The sequence below is a fragment of the Schistocerca americana genome, chromosome 5 (genome assembly GCF_021461395.2).
Source record: "Schistocerca americana isolate TAMUIC-IGC-003095 chromosome 5, iqSchAmer2.1, whole genome shotgun sequence".
NCBI lineage: Eukaryota > Metazoa > Arthropoda > Insecta > Orthoptera > Acrididae > Schistocerca > Schistocerca americana.
The window spans coordinates 157,296,334-157,320,678 of NC_060123.1; the positions used below are offsets into that span (position 1 = coordinate 157,296,334).

The 24,345-nt window shown below is 43.5% G+C and overlaps 1 protein-coding gene across 1 annotated transcript in view; it reads left to right on the top strand.

The window, feature by feature from the left end:
• LOC124615605 (E3 ubiquitin-protein ligase mib1) overlaps nt 1-11,165 on the top strand; it is a 617,197-nt gene extending 606,032 nt beyond the window's left edge. The window contains exon 12 of the mRNA XM_047143599.1: nt 11,129-11,165. Coding sequence (XP_046999555.1) covers nt 11,129-11,150 — 22 coding nt within the window. The 3' untranslated portion in view covers nt 11,151-11,165. The remainder of the gene's footprint in view (nt 1-11,128) is intronic.
• Nucleotides 11,166-24,345: the final 13,180 nt, after the last annotated feature.

The following is a 24,345-nucleotide window of genomic DNA, read 5'->3' on the forward strand; positions in this document are numbered from 1 at the left end:
CCGACCCGCCGGCCAGATGGGGTGTGACGGGTGAGAGATGAGATAGACGAAGGAGCCGAGATAGACATCGATCACACTTACGGACCCTTAGTTAATTTCGAGAAGACGACCCAGTCTTACACCAACGTCTGGAGAACGAGTCGATAGATGGATCTCTTGCTCTATCGAACGTCGGGTAGCGAGCAGGTGTCGCCCCAGACACGAATTTCATTTCATTGCTACAGGAGCATGTTTCTTTTGTATTTGTACTATCCGCAATGTCTTCATGTCTTTCATTTGGGCATTTTCAGTTTTATTCATTTCCGTAATTAATTAATTTTCTAATTAGCCACTATTTGTCAACATATGGACTTTGTAGACACTATTTATGCGATAGTACAACAACATGTTTGTCAGCAAAGGTGGTAAGCCTGACATTGGATACAAAAAAAATAAAAAAATAAAAAATTAAAAACGTGGTTCCCTTGAAAAAAATAAAAAAATAAAAAAATAAAAAAAGTTGTCAGCGCGACAGACTGTCAATCCAAAGGGCCCGGGTTCGATTCCCGGCTTTAATAATAATAATAATAAAAAAAAGGCGCTGCAGTCATGGACTGTGCGGCTGGTCCCGGCGGAGGTTCGAGTCCCCCCTCGGGTATGGGTGTGTGTATTTGTCCTTAGGATAATTTAGGTTAAGTAGTGTGTAAGCTTAGGGACTGATGACCTTAGCAGTTAAGTCCCATAAGATTTCACAGGCATTTGAACATTTGACACTTAAATCTATACTCGATGTTAACAAATTTCTCCTCTTCAGAAACGTTTTCCTTGCCATTGCCAGTCTACATTTTATACCCTCTCTACTTCGACCATCATTAGTTATTTTGCTTCCCAAATAGCAAAACTCATTTACTACTTTAAGCCTCTCATTTCCTATAATTCCGTCAGCATCATCCGACTTAATTCGACTACATTCCATTATCCTCGTTTTGCTTTTGTTGATGTTCACCTTATATCCTCCTTTCAAGACACTGTCCATTCCGTTCAGCTGCTCTTCCAGGTCCTTTCCTCTCTCTCTGACAGAATTACAATGTCATCGGCGAACCTCAAAGTTTTTATTTCTTCTCCGTGGATTTTAATACCTACTCCGAATTTTTCTTTTGTTTCCTTTACTGCTCGCTCAATATACAGATTGAATAATATCGGGGAGAGGCTGCAACCCTCTCTCACTCCTTTCCCAACCACTGCTTCCCTTTCGAGCCCCTCGACTCTTATAACTGCCATCTGGTTTCTGTACAAATTGTAAATAGCCTTTCGCTCCCTGTATTTTACCCCTGCCACCTTCAGAATTTGAAAGAGAGTATTCCAGTCAACATTGTCAAAGGCTTTCTCTAAGTCTACAAATGCTAGAAACGTAAGTTTGCCTTTCCTTAATCTATTTTCTAAGACAAGTCATAGAGTCAGTATTGCCTTACGTGTTCCAATATTTCTACGGAACGCAAACTGATCTTCCGCGAGGTCGGCTTCTACCAGTTTTTCCATTCGTCTGTAAAGAATTTTGCAGCCGTGGCTTATTAAACTGATAGTTCGGTAATTTTTACGTCTGTCAACACCTACTTTCTTTGGGATTGGAATTATTATATTCTTCTTGAAGTCTGAGGGTGTTTCGCCTGTCTCATACTTCTTGCTCACTAGATGGTAGAGTATTGTCAGGACTGGCTCTCCTAAGGCTATCATTAGTTCTAATGGAATGTTGTCTACTCCCGGGGCCTTGTTTCAACTTAGGTCTTTCAGTGCTCTGTCAAAATCTTCACGCAGTATCATATCTCCCATTTCATCTCCCTCCTCTTCTATTTCCATAATATTGCTAACATTTTAACATATGGCATGAAGAATTAACTGAATTACGCCTATGTCTGTGGATAACCTTACATGCAGCATAACGGCTGCGGATGTCCTCTCTGACTTCACGGAAACGTGGGTAAAAACATTATACAGCATCTTTTACTTTGTGCGACTGACTATACTTATTGTTCTGTAAGTGTTTAGCTTGCAAACAACAAACCACGATACTTCGCACAGTAAGTACTTTTGTTGCTCTCGCGTGAAGGTATACTGAGTCACAACATTATAACCACCTGCGTTGCAGCGCGTTGCTCCACCTACGGGACGCAGTACAGTAGCGATTCTTTGTGGCATGGATTCGTCGAGTCATTGGTATGTTTCCGTAGGTATTTGGCACCACATGTCTGAGCCCAAGTCGTACAATTCCCTGAAATTACGGGCCGGTGATTTGCGGGGCGGAGCTGGCTGCCGATAGCGACCCGGATGTCTTCCAACCGGCTCAGGATAGGAAGATTTGGTGGCCAAGAATCAATGTGAGTTCGCCACAGTGCTCCTCAAACCTTTGTAGCACCATTGTGGCCTTGTGACACGAACGGTTGTATTGCTGGGAGATGTTGTTGCCGTCGGGGAACACATCAGATAATCTTCACGCAGCCAGCACGCGTCACGGTGCCTTCGATTATTAGCAAATGTCCCGCGCAAGCCCAGGTGAGTGTCCCTGGCAGCGTAATACTGCCCCCCAGCGACACAAGTCCGTGGTGCGGTGCGTGTATCGAGCAGCCGTTCGTCCGAGTGACGGCGCATCACGACTCGACCATCGACCTGGTGTAACAAGAAACCTGGTGCACGCGCACTGCTGTCACGTTTCCATTAATTCACGACCCAGTGTCGACTATCGTGTGCCCACTGCAATCGTGGTTGACGATATCGTTTATGTCAACGTGGTAACTCGTATCGCTCGTCTGCTGCGGAGCTCCACGCTCAACAATGTGCTCCGAAGGGTGTGCCACGAAACACTTGTGTTTACGTCAGCAGTGTTCTCTGTTGTCAGGTCTGCTACAGTTGGCCGCCAGTACTGCTTTGCAGAGCGAACGACACCCGACCTCCGTGTTCTCTGACGAGGGGTGGAGGTGCAACTCCTTGTCGCCTACCCATGCTTCACCGTCCACCGTCCTCTTTCCAAAGATGCTCACAACTGTCGCACGTGAACAGCCGACCAGCTTCGCCTTTTCCGAGATGCTGATTATCGCCTTTTCCGAGATCCTGATTCCGAGACGACGGGTCGTAACAATTTTTCCTTCACGAACGTGGCCTGTGTCAGTGGATTTCCCCACATGTGGCCCATACCGTCGGTAGAATGAATCGCCATTCGCCGCTTTCGGCTGGTATATGCTTTCAGCTTGTATTCTTCCCCTACCGTGTTACGTCCCCGTATTCAGTCTCGCAGTGGTAATAGTGTTTTGGTCCATCGACGAATACAGGAATATATTGATGTAGGTGCAGTATAATAAATCCCTATGCGACTAGGGCCTGGGGAGAACGACTAGGTCGTGGGGAGGACTACATTTGTACCACTGGAGTAGCGCAAAGAGACGGGAGGTATTCATAACTGCTGTGTCCCAGTAATGGGAGTGGTAATCCCGAGTGGCCGGCGCGCGCCACTTTGTGTGTGTGTGTGTGTGTGTGTGTGTGTGTGTGTGTCCACAATATACGCTTGGGAAAGACGTTGTTTGGATGCAGAGATGAATCTGAGGACCATCCAGCTAAATGTTATCGCTGAGTTGCCATGTTGGTTACTTCTTCGCTGGTGTACCTTGAGCGTCATCTGCTGGGCATTCCATATATAATTTTAACATGTAATCCTACAGCTATTAAGCTTATGTTATTTTCAAACTGTATTTATCCGTATTACTGTATCATCATCTAGTTTTCAAAGGTAGTTTTTAGGGTTTATTTGTACCCAGCAGCTGTGTAGTCCGTCTCCTCCTCTTTCTGCCTTGTAACCGAAACAGCTGCTACTATATCACCAGCGTTTCTGCTGTACTCCGACTGACTGAGGGGCTTCCGTAGAGGAATTTCTGAAAGTTAGTCAGCGTATAGTTTACTTATGACGAGTTGTTAGCCGATATTATTCATAATTACACTATTTATAAGTGCTAGTGGCCTATTTTAAGATACTTGTCCGTATTTTATTATAAGTTGTGAACACTTTAAAATTGCCTAAGGTCCGAAGCTGTTTAATAAAAAAGAAAAAAATCGAGAAATTTTGATGTAACTGGTATTGCGATCCAACTAAAATATTATTACATGACGGTAGTAAAGATTTGGCAGGGCGAAAGTCTGGAGTTCGTGTAAAATTCCATTTAGAGTTTGACAAAAATTTCAGCACAGAGCAAAATTGAGACACTAGGTGTTGATCCAGGGAAATGTATACACGGTGAGTCACGAGGTTTTACCCCCGTTGCTGGAGGTTATTCGGTAGGTTATTTGGAACAAAAAATGTAAATAGAATAATGTGATCATATCTATAATTAAGGAGATACAACATAGTTCCGAAACATGCCGCGGTGTTTGAGCGCTACATTTGTGTTCACAGGACACACGATCACTCTTAGATGCGAAAGCTGCTGTTGCCGAATATCGCCGTCTGTATCCTAATCGTAGGATTCCGAGTGCCAAAACATTTAGTGGAACATAGCGAACATTGCTAGAAAATGGTACTTTTCCCATTATTCGTGTTCACTCCGAAAGACATCGTGACGTTCAAGAAGAGGAAAACATTCTTAATTCAGCAGAGCGCAGTCCTCGTTCAAGTACAAGACGCCTAGCTACCCGATTGAACGTTTCACAATCTAAGGTATGTAGGATTCTTCATGAGAATGGACTGTATCCTTTTCACGAGCAGAAAGCTCAACATTTAGAGCCACATAATTGTACCAACCGTTTGAACTTTTATAGCTGGTTAAATGGAAATCGGCAGTTCTAACGCTTCATAATGTTCAGTGATGAGGCAACTGTCAACCACATGCAGAACATGCATGTCTGTTCAAACGGAAATACCGATGTCACGGTAGTATCTCAGTTCCAACGCAGATTCAGTGTCAATGTCTGGTGTGGTGTTGTGTATGACCAGTTACTGGGGCCGTTTATTCTCCTCGGAAATTTAAATCGTCAGATGTACGGTAACTTTTTACGAGAAGACTTATCGCAGCTTCTTGAATATGTTACTCTGGGAACAAGACGCCACGTGTACGTCCAACATGACGGGTCACCTGCACACTTCCACCGTGTGGTAACAGCTTATCTTAATCAACAATTTTCACATCGATAGATAGGTCGCGGGGGCCCTATCAACTGGCCTGCCAGATCCCCAGATTTAACACTCCCTAGATTACTGCATCTGGGGGTGGATGAAAGACATCGTGTATGAAGTTAAGCTGTAAACACGAGAAGAATTGATAGAACGCCTTTTTGATGCCGCAACGTAAATAAGGAACGAGCATGTGAAACTGCGAAATGCTTCTCGCACGGTTCACTCCCGTACGAATCTTTGCCTTCAAATGCAGGGAGGAAATTTTGAACATTTCCTTTAAATCCACACTGAATGCAAGAGACAAAATTGTTTAAATTAATTATTATGTGCATTTTTCATAGTAAAATCCTACAATAAAAGTTTTTGTGCAGTTTTCCTTTTTTCAATTACTGTAGCTCCTTAATTATGGATCTGATCCCATTACGTTATTTACATTTTTTGTTCCAAATAACCTAAGGAATACCCTCCAGAAACCGGCGGAAAACCTCGTGACTCATCCTGTAGTTATGCAGTCAATTAAACGTAAAAATGTAATTTGGGACTACACTAATAAGGCCTAACAACTGAGCTAATCATGTCATATGAATATCTGGGATATGAAGTGACTCAGATGTAGGAAATTCAGAAGCCCACTTTTGCCAGTTTTTTCTGCATAGGTGCCACGTGCCGTTTGAGTAAAACACACAAATAAGGTTGTGTCAAATGTATTCAGGATACCTTTAATTAGCTAATTGCTTTCACAAGCTGCGACATTGTCGCGAATAAAACAGTTACCCGTATATAGGATAAATTTGCTTTAATTTACGGCTACGGTCACAAACTTTTTGTTCACAGATTACCGGTTTCGGTCTAGAATGACTATCTTGAGATCTGTGTTTTATAAAATCAGTGTCCTATTGTATTGCAGCCATAGTGGCATCGTCAAATGTTTGCATTTAACATTTGACGATGCCACTTTGGCTGCAGTACATTAGCACACTGTTTTTATAAAACACAGATCTGGAGATGGTCATTATAGACCGGAACCGGTAATCTGTTAACAAAAAGTTTGTGACCATAGACGTAAATTAAAGGACATTTATCTAATTACTAATAACTGTTTCAGATGTCCTGTGTCCAAAAAGCATGTTGGACAGATTAACAATTACTCCCTGTATTTCGCGTCAACTACCTTTGTGGTAGGGATACAGAGATCCGGCAAGTGCCGTGAAAGTACAGGTGACGGTGCGAGATAGACCACCGGCTGGATGAAACACACAGCATGTGCAGAGGCTAAATTTCTTTATTTCCGCATGTGATCACAAACTTGTTAGGTTCTGAGACTATCGGTTTCTGTCAGCAATGATCATCTTGCGATCTGCAGCAAAACATGGGAAAACACAAATACAACTAATGGATTGTCTACAGCTTAAAACAATAAAATAGGCCATAACGAAAAGTGTTACTGACATACATGTGAAAATTATGCGCTTTGAATGTGACGAAGCGTATCCGTTTTAAAAACATATCCTAATACAATGGAGCCATGGTGGCATCGTCATAAGATAAACACAAAATTAGCTCAGCATCTTCGCACATACATAAAAATATTATGTACAGTAGATTCATCTTGTTATCAACTCTACTGTTCAAAACAAATTGACGTACAGTAGCCACAAAATATTTGCCTCGCAAGTTCGCCATATGTCGCTACTGTAGGCGGACACATACTCTTCAGTCATACAATTCTACGATATGGAATAGAAAGAGGAATGCAATCGATAAAGTCTGTAGTGGGCTTACAAGGTGTGTAAGTCATTAAAGTAATAAATGCAATAAATTAAAAACACGACCAAAGTTAGATTGTTAAGAAGGAAATAGTTAGGTGACGATAATTCTGATACGCCCTTGTGGCGTATTTTAGGTGAAAATATAATGACATACATAAGAACAAGCTCACGGAGTTCACAGAATAATATAAAAATGATAAATTACTGCATTTTATTACTGTGATGGCTTAAACAGCAGGTAACCCCACTACAGACTTCACAGATTGTATTCTTCTTTTTAATCCATATCGTACAGTTATATGACTGAAGACTGTGCGTACCCCTACAGTAGCGACGTCTGGCGAGCTTGCGACACAAACATTTTGTGGCTACTGTACGACAGTTTATTTTTAACAGTAGCGCTGTTGTCTAGATGACTCTAATATATACCAAATTTTTTTATACGCCGTGATTCAAAAGCAGCTGTAGACCTGCACCCTTCGTGGGTGTCATATATGCATTAAAAAATGTAAAATGTTAAATAAAATTCTGTCTGAAATTGCTTTATTCTCGAATTATGATATATTATGTCACTTGTGATAGGCATTACATTATGGACCAGTACAGGCTTTTAACGTGCCGTGTTCGCCAGCATATCGACTGATGGTGCTTTGTACACGCCTCTACACTGCTCGGTTGGTTCTGGTACGAAATGCTCGGTTGCTTCTGGTACGAAATGACGTCGTTTACTTTACTTCGGTGTAGTCTGTTGTACTCTATGGCGCTGTGGGGCTCGGCGAACGTATGAGAAACGTCGCGTAACCACAGTACGGGGATATCAACATCGTTGTGCAGTGAACATTTAGTTTATTATAGCGGACAATCGGTTACTCGGACCGCATGTTATTCCAGAGCTCGTGAGTGATAGAGTGTATCGACAGTTTTTGGGTGGTCTGCTTCATGATGTCATACTCGCTTCGCGAACCAACTCGCGGTTTATGCACGACGGTGGCCCTGCACATTTGAGTCTAGAGGCAAGAGAGTATCTCAGTGTTGCTTATCCCGATAAGCAGCCGACCGAAACCGGTAGTGTGAGGACTTGTGATCAAAGACGGAAATAAAGAAATCTATTCTACACATTCTGGATCACTGTTCTATCCGCGACCATGTCGCAGCTTGTGAAATGTGCAGAGGCCTGTTTCTGGAGACCTCCTATTAGGAGTTAGGTTTAATAGCGACGCGTGGAGGGCAGGCAGCGTTTAGTGCGGAAGACGGCGGCAAGAAGCGGCGACACCCGCGGCGCCGTTAATACAGCGCCGCCGCGCGCAGCCGGCTGCCCGTCGCTCCGACAGCCGCTGGGGAGAGCGTCCGCCAGCGTAGCGGCAAGCGCGCAAGAAGCGCCATTACTGCCTGCAAATGAGGCCGAGGCCGACCCGCAGCGCACAGCGCGCCGGAAAAACGGATCGCCGCTAATGGCACCAAGTTCGCTAATTAAAATTAATAATTACGCAATTAAGCGCACTTAAATTTCCCTTCGTCTTTATTCCCGCCACCATCTTTTGGAATCTTTTTGGAATCGCTGGAAACTGTCACAGCTGTGTGCAGTTTCGGTGATCTGTAGTCACTGAACTTCCTTCTTCGAGAGTCCTAGATAGAGATCTGTCCTAGACTGGACTTTGTATCGGCACCCCATTTATTTGTTGTCAGTCGGCACAGTTCCATCTGTGAATAATTTGCCTACTGCGAATGAGATGCGGTGGCCGCCGTTTGTACTTCCATGCTGATCCCTGTTCGACCATTGAGTTGAAACATTGCTGCCGACTTTAGCGGCCGGAATGACGATGGTCAGAAACTTCAGTTTTGATCAGTGCCTGGAAAAAAAATTTTGGCCCTCTACAAAACTGTTGACCAAGTTTCGTAGGTTTGCAAGTGTGTATATTTTAACATACGAATCGTCTTCTATGAAGTGCTGTTGAAGATGAGCTTCTGACTCACTACGGAATAATAAATTTAAACTGAATTCTGTGCAGTCTTTGTCAACATTTTTGCTATCAAACATGAAGCTCCTGAGATCCGTACGATCTGTCGAGCATCGAGGTATAAAACAATGGTGATGTTGTGTTTAGACCAATAGTGACTTCGGCAGTTATGGTCCATAGATATAAAGCAGCTACGTTTCACTTGTTCAGTGACATATTCCACTTCAAATTATTTATTTCTGTGATTTAAATGAATCTCTGCACTTTGCTTGGTTCCCAGTAATGGTTCTCTCTGTGTTTACGAGAGGAACACGGCAAGCGCCATAACCTGGTTTCCCATAAACTTCTCTCAGCGATAGAGTGCTCAAAATAACCGAAAACCTTTATCGGTTTATGTGTAGATACTCGACCATTTCTGAGAAAACTATGATCAAAGTTTTTGGCGTAATTTATGCGCCCTTTGGCGCACGATAGTTTCAGCCGAAATCGTGGCACACTGACTAGCGTCACGGCCTCCCACTTTTGCGCGCTGAGTTCGTAACCAAATTATTGCTTTTATTTCATTATCTGTTTCATTTATGTACCCATGTCCCTAGAAGATTACCCCACACGAATGTTTCTTATCAAGCTGGTGGTTACAATGGCATTGTATTAATGCTAAAATTAAAACTAGGTTTCACTGAAAGTGTCACACATTTATTACGTAATGTATGTGTGTATGGTGTTTTCAGGGACTACAATCTTTTTTAGATTTCAATTCTTATAATAATTTTTATATTAATTCTTCTATTTTATTCTTAGGATTATTCTTCAGGAAGATTTGATGCATTCCCTTTCATGATACCGATCGTAGGAACATTCTAAACATCAAATTCCAAACACCTCAAGAATCGCGCGAAGACATGTTTGCCACAGTGGCATTTATTCATGTGAATGTCACCCGGGAAAGAAACTTCACTAACGTTGCTCAAGATTTCACACGTTCGCGACAGTTTTGTGTCAAACAGCGCATAACGGATAACTCTACGGATAAGTGGCGCTTGCAATTGATTAGGAATCAAAGTACACTAAAGGAAATGCGCTGAACACAATTTCAAATAATGTTCTCGCTCTTTTTCTTTTTTTAAATTCATTCACCAGACGTACATTTAGTCGACGAATAAGGACGATGTTATTTCAGTATACATTGGAAAGCATCCGTGTAGTATTCTTTTACGGAAAAATGAAAAACAGAAATAAAAATAATAATCGGGTTTCGAACGCGGGGTGCAAAACTGTTCAGCCGCGATGCTAACCACCCCGCCACCGCTTCAGTTAAACTATTTACTCGCAAAAAGTTACGTAAAGTACGTCGAAAACTTGGACCGTAATTTCTTCAGAAACGCTCGTGTATCTACGTATAAGCCGAGACATCTGTTCACTTATTTTGAGCGCTCTTCCACTGAGAGAAGTTTCTAATAAATCGAATTATGGCACTTGCCGTGTTCTTCTCGTTGGTACAAATACATGTCGCCGTAGCTATCTATGTTGGTCAAAAATATAAAAAAATGTATGAAATAAATTAAATGCACCTAAATTAAATGAACTGATTCACGGGTATAATAAATGTGGATGCAGTGTCACGAAGATATCACTGCAAACCGTTCAAATATCGTGAACCTGCAATGTGATGAACTGGGTTAAGCCAGGTTAGTCCAGCGACTCTGTCCCCGTAATGGTGAGGTATTTCGGAGAACTGGGGGAGACATCAGGGCAGTGACAAGGACAGTGTCAGTTTCAGTCGGGCCTGGAGGCGTGCTCAGGTAGCGCGGTGGGTGAGGAGGCCGCGCACGATAAGCGGGAGATCGGGTTCGAGTGCAGGTGTGGCATAAGTCTTCAGTACTTTCTACGAACAAGTACAGTGTGACAACACGTTGCTAAATCAGCTTTAAGGTAATGGTAAAAATTTTTTTATCAGTAGATTTTGCTTCTGAGCTGACATTGTTTTAATTCTCACAGCAACTTTCGGCCAAAGCGTTTATAGTAGTTACATGTGGGTTTTCAGGAGAAATGGTAAATATTTGAGGAGGTGGTAATACCTATATTGACTTATCCGACTGGAACATTACGTATGACATGTGGAGAATAGAAAGTTATTGGCATTGTGTTTCTAGCTTATCGTTGTAAAGCAGCGAAACAAGAATATTGTCTCTTTCAAGCATACTTTTGTGACATTTAAGGCGGAAGAATGTGAATAATATTTGTAACGATCTTGTGTTTTGTTGCAGGTACGTTTTCAACGAAAGATGATGCTTCAGCGGAGAAGGTAAATATTTATATTTTCATACATCAGGACAAGAAAAGCTGTCTTGCGGAAGGGTATTGCCACCTCAGCGGATACTGAAACGGGCGCGTACTGTCAGCGTTCATTTTTAATTGTCTTATCTGCAGATCTTTAGGAAGAACTCTGTGTTTAGTGACGTCCGGGAATAACGCATGGCACTTCAAGTGCGTTTGTAGCTCTAGCAGCACTTTCAGATCTGTAATACTCCCTTACCTGTGGCGATGTATGCACAAACGGATTTTTATAGTTTTATACAGTTGCCGTTTGTAAGAGTTATATTACCACCTAATAAAGAGTGAATTAACGGAAAGTAGTAAATTATAGCAAACATAATTCTCTTAAATTGGTAATTTGTGAGTAAGAATTTATTCGCAACTGTTGACTATATGATAATTGAATAAAAGCTGTAAACAGAAAATCATTCCACTCTCGTGTAAGTTCCTCAATCTGGCTAATAATTGTATCCGCTTTTCACTTGCCTTTTAGCCCATTCACTCCGATATCAGATGACGTTTTTTTTTAACATACGGGTTTTTAATATCAGAATTTTAAACTAACAGTCGACCGTTATGTTTCCTACAGCTACAAAGGCGTGTTAGACAGTACGCTAAGACCATTCAATGATTACTTCTACACGTGAAAGAATTTAATACCTGACCTCTATCTGGAGCCACCACATACGAAAATAAGTTCAGAAACTTAGCCGCTGTATACATATGCTTTAAAAATCAGTGGTCTGTTACTGCTTGAAAAAGGTAGCAAGATAAGTTTTAAGTTCTGTTGAGAACTACCTGTGTTGTAATTTGTGAAATGGAGTTAAAATTTTATAGCGTTTGGTTGTAATTGGAGGAAGCTGACTTGCTGTTTCATTTAAATGTAAATCCAGTTTCTCGTATGTGCATACTTGCTATCGAGGGTCCATTCCAAAGCCTCCATTGGATTGCGAGTTTGTTATTCTCATAGTTTTCATTTAATTTCTCTTGTCAATTAAGCTGTGGGTCGTATCAGAAAAATCCGTTTGTTAGTCTTGCGCGTAGCTGGTAACAACTTGACCGCCTCGCATTTTGCCGGCGAAAGAGGAATTGTACATTTAATAATTGGTCATCTCGTCAATTTGCTCATGTGTTCCTAGCTCCAGTCGATTTCTAGCGCTACATTTAGCGCAAGCGTATTCCTCTGTTTAGTAGTGCAGCAAATGGTTCAAATGGCTCTGAACACTATGGGACTTAACATCTGAGGTCATCAGTCCCCTAGAACTTAGAACTACTTAAACCTAACTAACCTAAGGGTATCACACACATCCATGCCTGAGGTCGGATTCGAACCTGCGACCGTAGCAGTCGCGCGGTTCCGGAGTGAAGCGCCTAGAACCGCTCGTCCACCGCGTCCGGCAGCAGTACAACAGTTTTGATAAACATGTGTAGTTGGAAACGAAACTTTTTTTTATCTACTGAGCCTGGTGATGAGAATCCGTGTTTTTGACCTAATACACGGTCCAGTTACATTAATGTCACCACTGCCTAAGTTCGACGTCAACGTACAATAACCACTCACAAGCGGCGGGTGGCAGCATTAGGAGTTGAGAGTACACGAAGCGTGTCCTGGGAACGCGGAAAACAGTGCAGTCGTGGACGTAATGCAGAAACTAAGCGTTTTATTGCCGTCCAAAACTGCACGATCATTGGTTTTCGGGCCAAGGGTTAAAGTATACTGTGGTTAAAGTATACCATGCATGGCACAACGGCGAAATCCAAAACAGGCGTGGAGGCAACTATGGTGCACCACGAGCCGTAGGTGACAGGGGTAAAAGACAATTGTGGAGATGTGTACGAGCGAATAGACGTCCAACTCTTGGATAAACCAAGGGCCTATCAACAGTGTCTCCTCAAAGACCGTTCAGCGATCGTGTGGGCTGCAGATTCCTCGACTTGCGCCATAGGGTGGTGGGGTTTCGGGTTCCGCTGGATAGGTCAGGAGTCCACTACACGCAACAAGCGGCTACACGGGTAGCGGGGGTTGTGTGGCGTGGGCTGGGCGGTTTTTTAGGTTAGATGGCCTTGGGCAAGTACAGAAAGGGCAACAGCCTCAACGGGTGCGGGGCAAAGTCAGGACATGCGGGGACCAAGCAGCAATCGGTATTGTAATTGTCAACTGTCGAAGCTGCGTTGGTAAAGTACCAGAACCTCAAGCGCTGATAGAAAGCACCGAAGCTGAAATCGTTATAGGTACAGAAAGCTGGCTTAAGCCAGAGATAAATTCTGCCGAAATTTTTACAAAGGTACAGACGGTGTTTAGAAAGGATAGATTGCATGAAAACCGGTGGTGGGGTGTTCGTCGCTGTTAGTAGTAGTTTATCCTGTAGTGAAGTAGAAGTGGATAGTTCCTGTGAATTATTATGGGTGGAGGTTACACTCAACAACCGAGCTAGGTTAAGAATTGGCTCCTTTTACCGACCTCCCGACTCAGCAGTATTAGTGGCAGAACAACTGAGAGAAAATTTGGAATACATTCCACATAAATTTTCTCAGCATGTTATAGTCTTAGGTGGAGATTTCAATTTACCAGATATAGACTGGGACACTCAGATGTTTAGGACGGGTGGTAGGGACAGAGCATCGAGTGACATTATACTGAGTGCACTATCCGAAAATTACCTCGAGCAATTAAACAGAGAACCGACTCGTGGAGATAACATCTTGGACTTACTGATAACAAACAGACCCGACCTTTTCGACTTTGTAAGCGCAGAACAGGAAATCAGTGATCATAAGGCCGTTGCAGCATCCCTAAATTGGAAGTTAATAGGAATATAAAAAAAGGGAGGCAGGTTTATCTGTTTAGCAAGAATAATAAAAGGCAGATTTCAGACTACCTAACAGATCAAAACGAAAATTTCTGCTCCGACACTGACAATGTTGAGTGTTTATGAGAAAAGTTCAAGGCAATCATAAAATGCGTTTTAGACAGGTACGTGTCGTGTAAAACTGTGAGGGACGGTAAAAACCCACCGTGGTTCAACAACAAATGTAGATGTACATGTTGCTGTGTATGGACCTCCACTGCAATCAATGCGCCCATGATGACTGCTGTTCCTCAGCGATGAGGGCTGGAATTTGCACGCCGGTACGGCAACTGGGTGTCCTCTGAGAGGCGACAGGCATTCCTTTTAAGGTGCTCCATCGGATAGATGGCCGTTGGCTTCAACAGCCCTTCGACATCCCTGGAAGCATCTAGACTGGAGGAGGGAGCGTTACGGTCCGGGAAATGTTTCGTGTAATTCCCTGGGTGATCTCGTTATTCTGGACAAAGGGTCAAGACAAATTTGCATCTGACTTTGTGGGACCGCGTCCACTCCTACAAGTATTTTATTTTTTCCTCCTCACGATGGCATCTATCAGCAGGACAATGCAACGCAGCTCGCAGTGTACGTGCGTGGTTCGAAGAACACCCGGATGAGTTTAGCGTACTCCCCTGACCACCAAACAAGGCGGATTTAAACTCAAGAGAATCTGTGTGATCATGTCAAACGGGCCGTTCGCGCCATGGATACTCAGCCGAGGAACATAGTGCAGGTGGCCACGGAACTGGAATCGTCATGGCTACACATCCTTGTCAGTACCTTAGAGAACCCCATTTACTCTCTTCGTGCACGTCTCGCAGCGGTCCACGCTTGGGTAAGTGGTTATTCAGGGCTTTGATTGGTGATGACATTAATGTGAGTGGGCAATGCATAACCTAGGATAAGTCAAATTCATAGTACGCTATGTACATTAATATTATTTTGAAAATGTGTATTAGTGAAACAGAAGAAAATTGTCTTTGCTCAAGGCAGCATCCAGTTCCAAAACACAATCATGTGAAAGCAAACGCGGACAAAAAATAACCTTCAAAATCACGATGAACATTTTATCAAATGTTTTGCTAATTGTACACCGCACATGACTATTAGAATACTTCCACCAGTATCCGTAGCGAGATTATGTGCATAATGCTTGCGTAGAATAAAATTACTAGCTGATTTTTTTTTTTATATAAAAAGGGCAGTAAGACATTTTTGAACTTAGTTTCGACTGTGTCGTGTTTCCACTTTTCCCACCTTTGGCTGTCTTCCGTGCTGGAGTGAATAGCTTAATTTCCAGTAGTAAATTAGATCGAAATTGCGGAGCAAGTTCCCGAAATGACCCTCGGGCATGGGTGTGTGGTCCTTAGCGTAAATTAGTATAAGTTAGATTAAGTAGTGTGTAAGGTTAGGGACCGATGACCATAGCACTTTGGTCCCATAAAACGTTACCACAAATTTCCAAATTTCCCAAAATGACCCGAATGGGTCACGTTGACTGTTGACGTGTTATGTAATAGCAGAGCCGGCCGCGGTGGCTAAGCGGTTCTAGGCGCTGCAGTCCGTAACCGCGCTGCTGCTACGATCGCAGGTTCGAATCCTGCCTCGGTTCAAAATGGTTCAAATGGCTCTGAGCACTATGGGACTCAACTGCTGTGGTCATAAGTCCCCTAGAACTTAGAACTGCTTAAACCTAACTAACCTAAGGACATCACTCACATCCATGCCCGAGGCAGGATTGGAACCTGCGACCGTAGCAGTTGTGCGGTTCCAGACTGTAGCGCCTTTAACCGCTCGGCAATCCTGCCTCGGGCATGGATGCGGGTGATGTCCTTAGGTTTAAGTAGTTCTAAGTCTAGGGGACTGATGACCTAAGATGTTGAGTCCCCTAGTGCTCAGAGCCATTTTGTAGTAACAGAGTGTCATAACAGCTAAATGAAAACGTCCTTTCGAATGCCGTCGCCCAATTCATGAGCCGAATCTGCTACGCCGCCGTCTTGGGCGTGATATTCGGTCTCTTCCTCATGTCCATCGAGAGACATTCTGAACTGTCTGCCACTTAGCTACAGTCACAAGCAAGCCAAATGTATAGAATAGGGTAAATGAACCGAACAAAGGTCACAGGATATGCTGACAGAGGCAGTGCAAGTGCGGATTGTACTATACTGTGGACGGTCTGCGACTAGCGCCGGAGACGGTGCGAGGCGACAGTAAACAGTGGACAGTTGGAATAGTAGGTAAAGCAGCGAGCAATGGAGGCAGTCGAAAGAGGACACGGCCAGAAAGGAGGAGAAGTGGGGCGAGCGCGGTTGCGGCGCAGCAGAGGAGTATGCGCGCCCGGTCCCGCACTTGTTAACAAAGGAGGCGGCGCGGGCGGCGCTCGTTAGTGGGGCGGGCCGGCTCGGGCTACGTGTGGCCGCTGCTAATTCCAGCCGGGGCAAGGTGCGAGCCAGCGCGGTGGCGGCGGCGGCGGCGGCGGGCCGGCGCTGCGGCCGTAATTTCATTAGGGATGTTTTACATTAGCGTCACGGGGGCCGGCACCGGCCATATATCACACAGCGGCCTGCTGCCGCTTCTGTGGGCGCCCGCCGTTGCCTCGCCCTGCCAAACTGGCAAACAATTGCGTCTGTACCAGTCCTCTGCATCGTTCTTTCCTGTACGGAATTACGCTGACGCATGTGACAGTTTCAGCACCCAAAAAAGAGTCACTGTTATGATACCGGTCTCGGGTAGATGTAGAACAGAACACCATCAAGTGATACTGTTTACAGAGAGATGACACACGCTGTCCTGGCTCAGCACGGCTGCCCTTTGGGTCACTTTAGGCTGTGGAGAACCGCCGGACTACATGCAGTCGTGAGGCACCGAAAACCAAATGAGGAAGGCCAGAGTCAGAGGGATGGTTTTGTGCTGTTCAAATTCCTGTATTACAGCTCTCTGCCATCTACATGTACGTGTACATCTATATGGCTGCTCTGCAGATCACATTAAATGCCTGGCACAGGGTTCATCGAACCATCTCTACAATAATTCTCTATTATTCCTCTCTCACAGCGCGCGGAAGAAACGAACACCTACATCTTTTTGTGCGAGCTCTGATTTTCCTTATTTTATTGTGATGTTGGTTTCTCCGTATGTAGGCAGGGGCCAACAAAATATTTTCGAATTCGGATGAGGAAGTTCGTTATTGAAATTTAGTGAGAAGATCTCGCCGCAGCGAGAGAGCCTTTGTTCTAATGATGTCCACCACCAATCCTATATCATGTCCGTAACACTCTCTCACCTATTTCACGATAGTACAAAAAGTACTGTCCTTCTTTGAACATTCACGATGTACTCCGTTAATCCCATCTCGTAAGGATCGCACGCTGCACAGCAATACCCAAAAGAGGACGGACAAGTATAGTGGAGGCAATCTCTTTAGTAGATGTGTTGCGGGTTCTAAAGTTTTTTCTATTTGTTTTTCCCAATTTAACTTGCTTCATTTCTATCAGCAGCAGTGTGGCTGAGGCATCCATTTGATTAATTATGTACACAAAAACATTCAGTCATTTAGGAAATTTTTTAGTCCGACAACTTGCTGTAAAGCACACAATAAAAAACGAGAACATTTGTCCACTAACCTATTAACAATTGACATCAATTAAACAACATGAGCCGTCACTAATTAAAAATGATCAAGAAATTTTCACACAGCATTTGTAAAATTTGTGCCCACATAAAATTTATAGCTCTCGTGAACTAAACATCAAGAGTTGTTATTACTCAAAAGTGATCCAAAAATTATTTTTCACGCAGCATTTACACTATCAGTGCCCACGTAAGAAACATTTGAATTAATATTTACATTTTTTGCACCATACTGTTCACATATGCACTGCCTACTCGTAAGCATTCCTTGTATAAACCTCCTTTTCCTGCAACGTAGAAACAGATTACTGGTGCACCGCCTCATGCACGCCCTCATCAGCTTTCATTTTTGTGTGGGAGCCTGCATGTATTCCACGTCCGTGGGCACCTCCTTCATGTTATGTTATGTAGACGGAATGACGCCTTGTGGAGTGATTTCGAAGTGGTACAAGACCTGTTGTGGGAAAGAAGTGTAATGAATCGAAGCGATGTGATCATTAGTGTATATGGAATGGAAGGCTTTTCATTCGAAGAACTCTGGCGATGTAAGAACATTTGCAGCGTGAACATTTACCTACGCCAACTCAGATAATTTGGAAGAAAATTGCTGTTCGTTACTGGGTTCTGTGGTAGCTCAGACAGGAAGCACATCAGAGTTAAAGCTCCTTCGAAAACTGGATCGGCATTTTATAGTTACAAAGTTTCTCTTTCCGTAGGGTTATTACCTGTTTCAGAAGTAGATGTATTATTTGTATCAACTGACGTTGGGGAATAAGGCAGCAACAGTGACGGGGGAATATCAAGAGAGAGTTCTCTCATTAAAGCATTGTTTGGAAGGGAGCTCCCGCTTTCGAAATCTACAACAGAAAACTGTAAATTTCATTTTTGTAAGCTTTTCATTTTCACAAAACACATAGAGAAATCATATCATCCCAGACACGCAACTAATGAAAGGACCCTATTTAAGTATTAATTATCTAGATAAAGAAGGTCTGTGAAACGTCTTTTTGGTATGTTAGCGGCGAAATTTCTGGTGTTGAATACCTCAAGAAAATTTGACGTGACCAAAATCGATGTGATAGTTGAAGATATTACTGTGTTACGTAAGTTGATTCAGATTCAACTTGCGTATATTCTAAGTTCAGCACAGTGCAGACTACTCTACTGAGAACTTACGTCAAAACCCTGGAGACCAACAGCGGCGTACAAACAATACCACGGAGACAAGAAATCGGCACAGTAGTCATTCATAGCCCAAATAGTGCAATGACTTGACAGAACAAAGCGTGTATGTAGCTACATACCGCTAGGATCTGGTATTAGATTACCTCCAACGAATCAGTAAAAAGATTTGCAAATGTGTTATGTAGTGAATCACATTACCTGTTTCTATCTAATTCTTTCATGTCCATAAATAAATTACATGGATTTCGGTATCTCTGATATTTCCCTTGTAATCCTTTCCCTCTCTTGTTATCTTGACTTTTAGTGTTAATATATTTAGCACTGCTGTGATCATAAATGTACGGATATATCTTCCCACGACCCTCGAAATATATAATGAGCTCTGGATCGTCCCACATTTTCCTCGATGAAGAGGCAGTCACTCAACCAAAGAAGATATGGCGCGCGGCAAAATTAGAGCACACAGCATCCATCTGGCTGTGGCGTGGCGTGCCACATGTGGCACACTTACGTCGCATCAGTCAGGTAGGCGCTGCTCCGTTAGACTTGTTGTACCACGTCAAGTTGCACTCTAGACGCAAGCCTTGGACCACACCACGCCACTTGCCACTTCACTGCGGTGGACGTCCTGCATTCCATGTTCCCGTGCTGAGGTAACGTACAGTTGCAGTACCCATGGGATGATTAGATTGGGCAGTGGTTCAGTGCAAACGTGCCGCTTGATCGGACGAGTCCAGAGTTTACAAATTCTCCTTCCAGACCTTCTCCCCCGATCTTCACCGCAACCATTTCAACAGCTCTACGAGCCGCAACGATGACACAAGAGTATACGTGTACTGTAGCACAGTGGTTAAAGCAGGTGAACTTCGGTTTGCGCAAGCCTAGCAAGCTCCACGGGACCCGGTCAGCCTGCCGCACCTGACAACAGGTTGCGCCGTCAGTTCAACGTCACTACAGAGTAGCCAGGTACATGTCTGCCTAGATAGTTTCACTGTCGCTCATTTATCTTATCGATCAGAGCAAGAAACTGAACGAACCAGACTTACAGGAGACTGAGGACAAATAAAGAATTGGGGACTGTGTACATCTCATTAAGCAGAGCCCAAGTCCAGCAGGAGAAAAGTTGTCGTGTGTATGTGACACAGCTTCTGATAAATCGATAGGTGTCTCGGATTGCAAACTGTATAAAAAGTTACTAAACACTCATTCGGGAACCTCGAGTGTTTTATGACATGTTTGTAAACTTAACCAGCAGATTCCTCACTCCGCAAATATTTTGAAAGAAGACAAAGACTTAGTTGCTGGCGAGTATGTGGAAATGTTCGCTAAGAGATTGAGGCCGTTATATAGCGTATAGGCTTTCTAAATTTACGATAAACGTTGATTGAAACAGGAAAAAAATATGGCTAACTGGATATTAAAATCAACATTCTGGTGGTATACAACCTAGTGCGAGGAAAGCGTAGTATGATAGAAAAGGTTTTTGTGTCATACATACACTTCTTATATTAACGTAATATGAAAAACGAACTTTGTGTTTACTAAATCGTATTTTGTGAATTTAGAATGAATTCATAGAATCCCAAAAAAGTGATTAAAATTAGTATAATCTGCGTCATATTCGGCTGGAACACACTAAGGTTACAGAAACTGCTGATAACGTGCGGCAGCTTGCCTGCCGGACCAACAGGCAAGCATGGGCAGGTTAAAAGCGTGATGTGTACACCTCTGGGTGAATCACGTTTGCCGGCCGCGGTGGTCTCGCGGTTCTAGGCGCGCAGTCCGGAACCGTGCGACTGCTACGGTCGCAGGTTCGAATCCTGCCTCGGGCATGGATGTGTGTGATGTCCTTAGGTTAGTTAGGTTTAAGTAGTTCTAAGTTCTCGGTGACTGATGACCACAGCTGTTAAGTCCCATAGTGCTCAGAGCCATTTGAACCATTTGAATCACGTTTCTTGTTAAGCCAGGTCGATACTCGTGTCTGGATTGGATACGCTGTCACACAGGCGAACGGCTTCACGAAACATTCAGCGCGCCACAGTCGGAGGCCGGTAAGGACAGTATTATGCTATGGGAGACATGCGTCTTTGCTTCTATAGGACCTTTGGTAGCAATTGAAGGAACCATGAGAGCTGTCGACTCCGCGCATATTATTGCGGACCACCAGCATCCCTTCAGTTCTGATGTCTTCTCCAGCGCAGTGACATCTTCCAGAATCTTAACTGCCCGCGGCACATGGCCAGAATCGTACTAGAGGGGTTTGAGGAACATGATAGTGAACTCACGTTGATGTCTTGACCATTAAATTAATCTGATCAGAACATGATGGAACATATCTGGGAAATTATCGGCCACCAGTTACTCGTACACAGACCATTGCGTTGTAATTTACGAGTTGTGTGACCTGTACACAGACATCTGGTGCTACACACCTCCAGAAACATACCAAAGACTTGTATATGATCATATCTGCGTGACACTTGTTAATGACGGTGTGGTCAAAATTGACCGATACTGATGTCTAATACATATTTTACTCAGGTAACACACTGCCTCAACGGAACCGTAACTTATTTTAATTGATATTTGATGGCTACAAATTAGTGGTAGAGGATGATCAGATGTCCTTCCTGTCACCATCCTCTCCTCCCAGCTTCCCAACACCTACCTGCCCCCCCCCCCCCCCTCCCCACGGGACAGAATATATGTACCACAAATGTTTGAGTTTAGTGTGTTATCCGTATGAAAGAATGAGAACCGTTTCGAAATGTTTGCGAACACTTAACTGGGGCAGGATTTTGATGCCATCACGGTATTCACATACATTATATGATCAAAAATATCCGGACATCTCCAAAAACATACGTTTTTCATATTAGGTGCTTTGTGCTGCCACCTAGTGCCAAGTACTCCATGCCAGTGACCTCAGTAATCATTAGACATCGTGAGAGAGCAGAATGGGGAGCTCCGCAGAACTCACGGACTTCGAACGTGATCAGGTGATTGGGTGTCACTTGTGTCAAACGTCTGTACGCGAGATTTCCACACTCCTAAACATCCCTAGGTTCACGTTTTCCGATGTGATGGTGAAATGGAAACGTGAAGAGACACGTACAGCACAAAAGCGTACAGGCCGACCTCGTCTGTTGACTGGCAGAGACCGCCGACAGTTGAAGAGGGTCGTAATGTGTAATAGGCAGACGTCTCTCCAGACCATCAAACAGGAATTACAAACTGCGTCAGGATCCACTGCAAATAGTTTAACAGTTAGGTGAGAGATGAGAAAACTTGGCTTTTATGGTCGCTCGGCTGCTCATAAGCCACACATCACGCCGGTAAATGTCAAACGACGCCGCGCTTGGTCTAAGGAGCGTAAACATTGGATGACTGAACAGTGGAAAAACGTTGTGTGGAGTGTCGAATCACGGTACACAATGTGGCGATCCGATGGCAGGGTGTGGGTATGGCGAATGCCCGGTGAACGTCACCTGCCAGCGTTTGCAGTGCCAACAGTAAAATTCGTAGGAAGTGGTGTTATGGTGTGGTCGTGTTTTTCATGGAGGCTGCTTGCACCCCTTGTTGTTTTGCGTGGCACTATCACAGCACAGGCCTACATTGATGTTTCAAGCACCTTCTTGCTGCCCACTGTTGAAGAGCAATTCGCGGATGGAGATTGCGTCTTTCAACACGATCGAGCAACTGTTCATAATGCACGGCCTGTAGCGGAGTGGTTACACTAAAATAACATCCCTGTAATGGACTGGCCTGCACAGAGTCCTGACCTGAATCCTACAGAACACCTTTGGGATTTTTTGGAACGCCTACTTCATGCCAGGCTCGCCTACCGACATCGATACCTCTCCTCATTGGAGGACTCCGTGAAGAATGGGCTGCGATTCGCCAAGAAACCTTCCAGCACCTGATTGAACATACGCCTGCGAGAGTGGAAGCTTTCATCAAGGCTAAGGGTGGGCCAACACCATACTGAATTCCAGCGTTACCGATGGAGGACGCCACAAACTTGTAAGTCATTTTCAGCCGGGTGTCCGGATACTTTTGATCCCATAGTGAAGTTGGCTGTGGGACAGTGTCTACAAAATACATCCAGGCTGCTCGTCACACCAACCTACGTCGTTAATTAGATCCGGGGCCGCCATACCTCTGCGAATCCCGAAAGAGACGTGCAAGAAATGTGTAATGATAATTATACTTTGCTTGGCGACGATATACATTCTCTTTGGTGTCATTTCCTTCAGAAACATGGTGTTGTCTGTAGTAGGTATATATGGAAGTTTCGGATAACATGAACGAGTTTGGAAAGGTGTTAATGATAATGAGGCCTATATTTAAAAAATAAGTTTTTTAATGGCGAATTTGAATATCATTTTGTTGTGATTAGATATCAAAAATCGACATATTATTATTCGATACTCGTGTGCAGTGGAATTGTGGTGATGGCTATTTCAGCTGAAATTGGTCCATGACCCATATTAAGATGTATGTAGTTCTGTTGAAGCCACTAGAGTGACTTTCAAGTCATCTAGACTTAGATTTTCCGTGTTTCCTCCTCTAAATTTCTTAAGGTAAATAATTGAATTATTCCTCTAATAATATGTGACAAATTGTCTCTCTCATCCTTTAATTAAATTGACTAGGACTCCATCACTAATGTCCTCGATGTGGGCGAGACGATGAGATATGAGTTACCTTCTCAGTTTGACGAAATTACAAACGTGCATGCTGGAAACTAAGTTAAGAATGTCGTGGAAAGAGATAAATGTAAAAGAAACCCGTATTAATGGACAAATTAAATTTCTGAGAACAGCTTAGTAACGATTTTTCTGTCTTAATGATGGCAACCGTCAGACGTAAAATGGAACCACAGTACAACAGTAAGAATATTATGCTACATTTTAAGTTGTGGTTAGTTAGCCCACTCGATTCGTTTGGAAGCTAAATTCAATTAAACACTTCGTTCTCTGAATGAGATTATCGATACAAGAACACTGGGAGATAAGGCGGGCTGAACCAATTCATGACCTCTACATCTATATTTATACTCTAAAAGCCACCGCAGAGTGCATCCAGAGCGGAATTTTTACCAATATTTGCCAATTTTTTTTCCTGAAGAAGTCGTTTGTACTCACAATATTTCTTTTTAGTTTTCCGTGCATTTCAGACTTAACTTTTTTGTTCCGGAGGATTATAACGCTGAATTTTTAAACTAAGTTTCCACCTCTTCATTCCTTGGATGTTTAGTGCCTGTACCACGGTAAAAAATCTCCATAGGCCCAAACATTGTCGTCATTTGACTTGAAACCACCTGGTGGAAAGTCCGTACACGAAGTTTGTTGATGTGGTAGAGTAAGTGTATTCTTACCGTTCTAAGTGTTGGAGAACTTTTGTAAATACGCATTTATGAGCATTGTTCTCGGTGCTGTTCTCTGGGAGCTCCAGAGGAAACTTTCGTGCAGTTTCCCGATTTATGTTTAATTCTGTTGATAGTA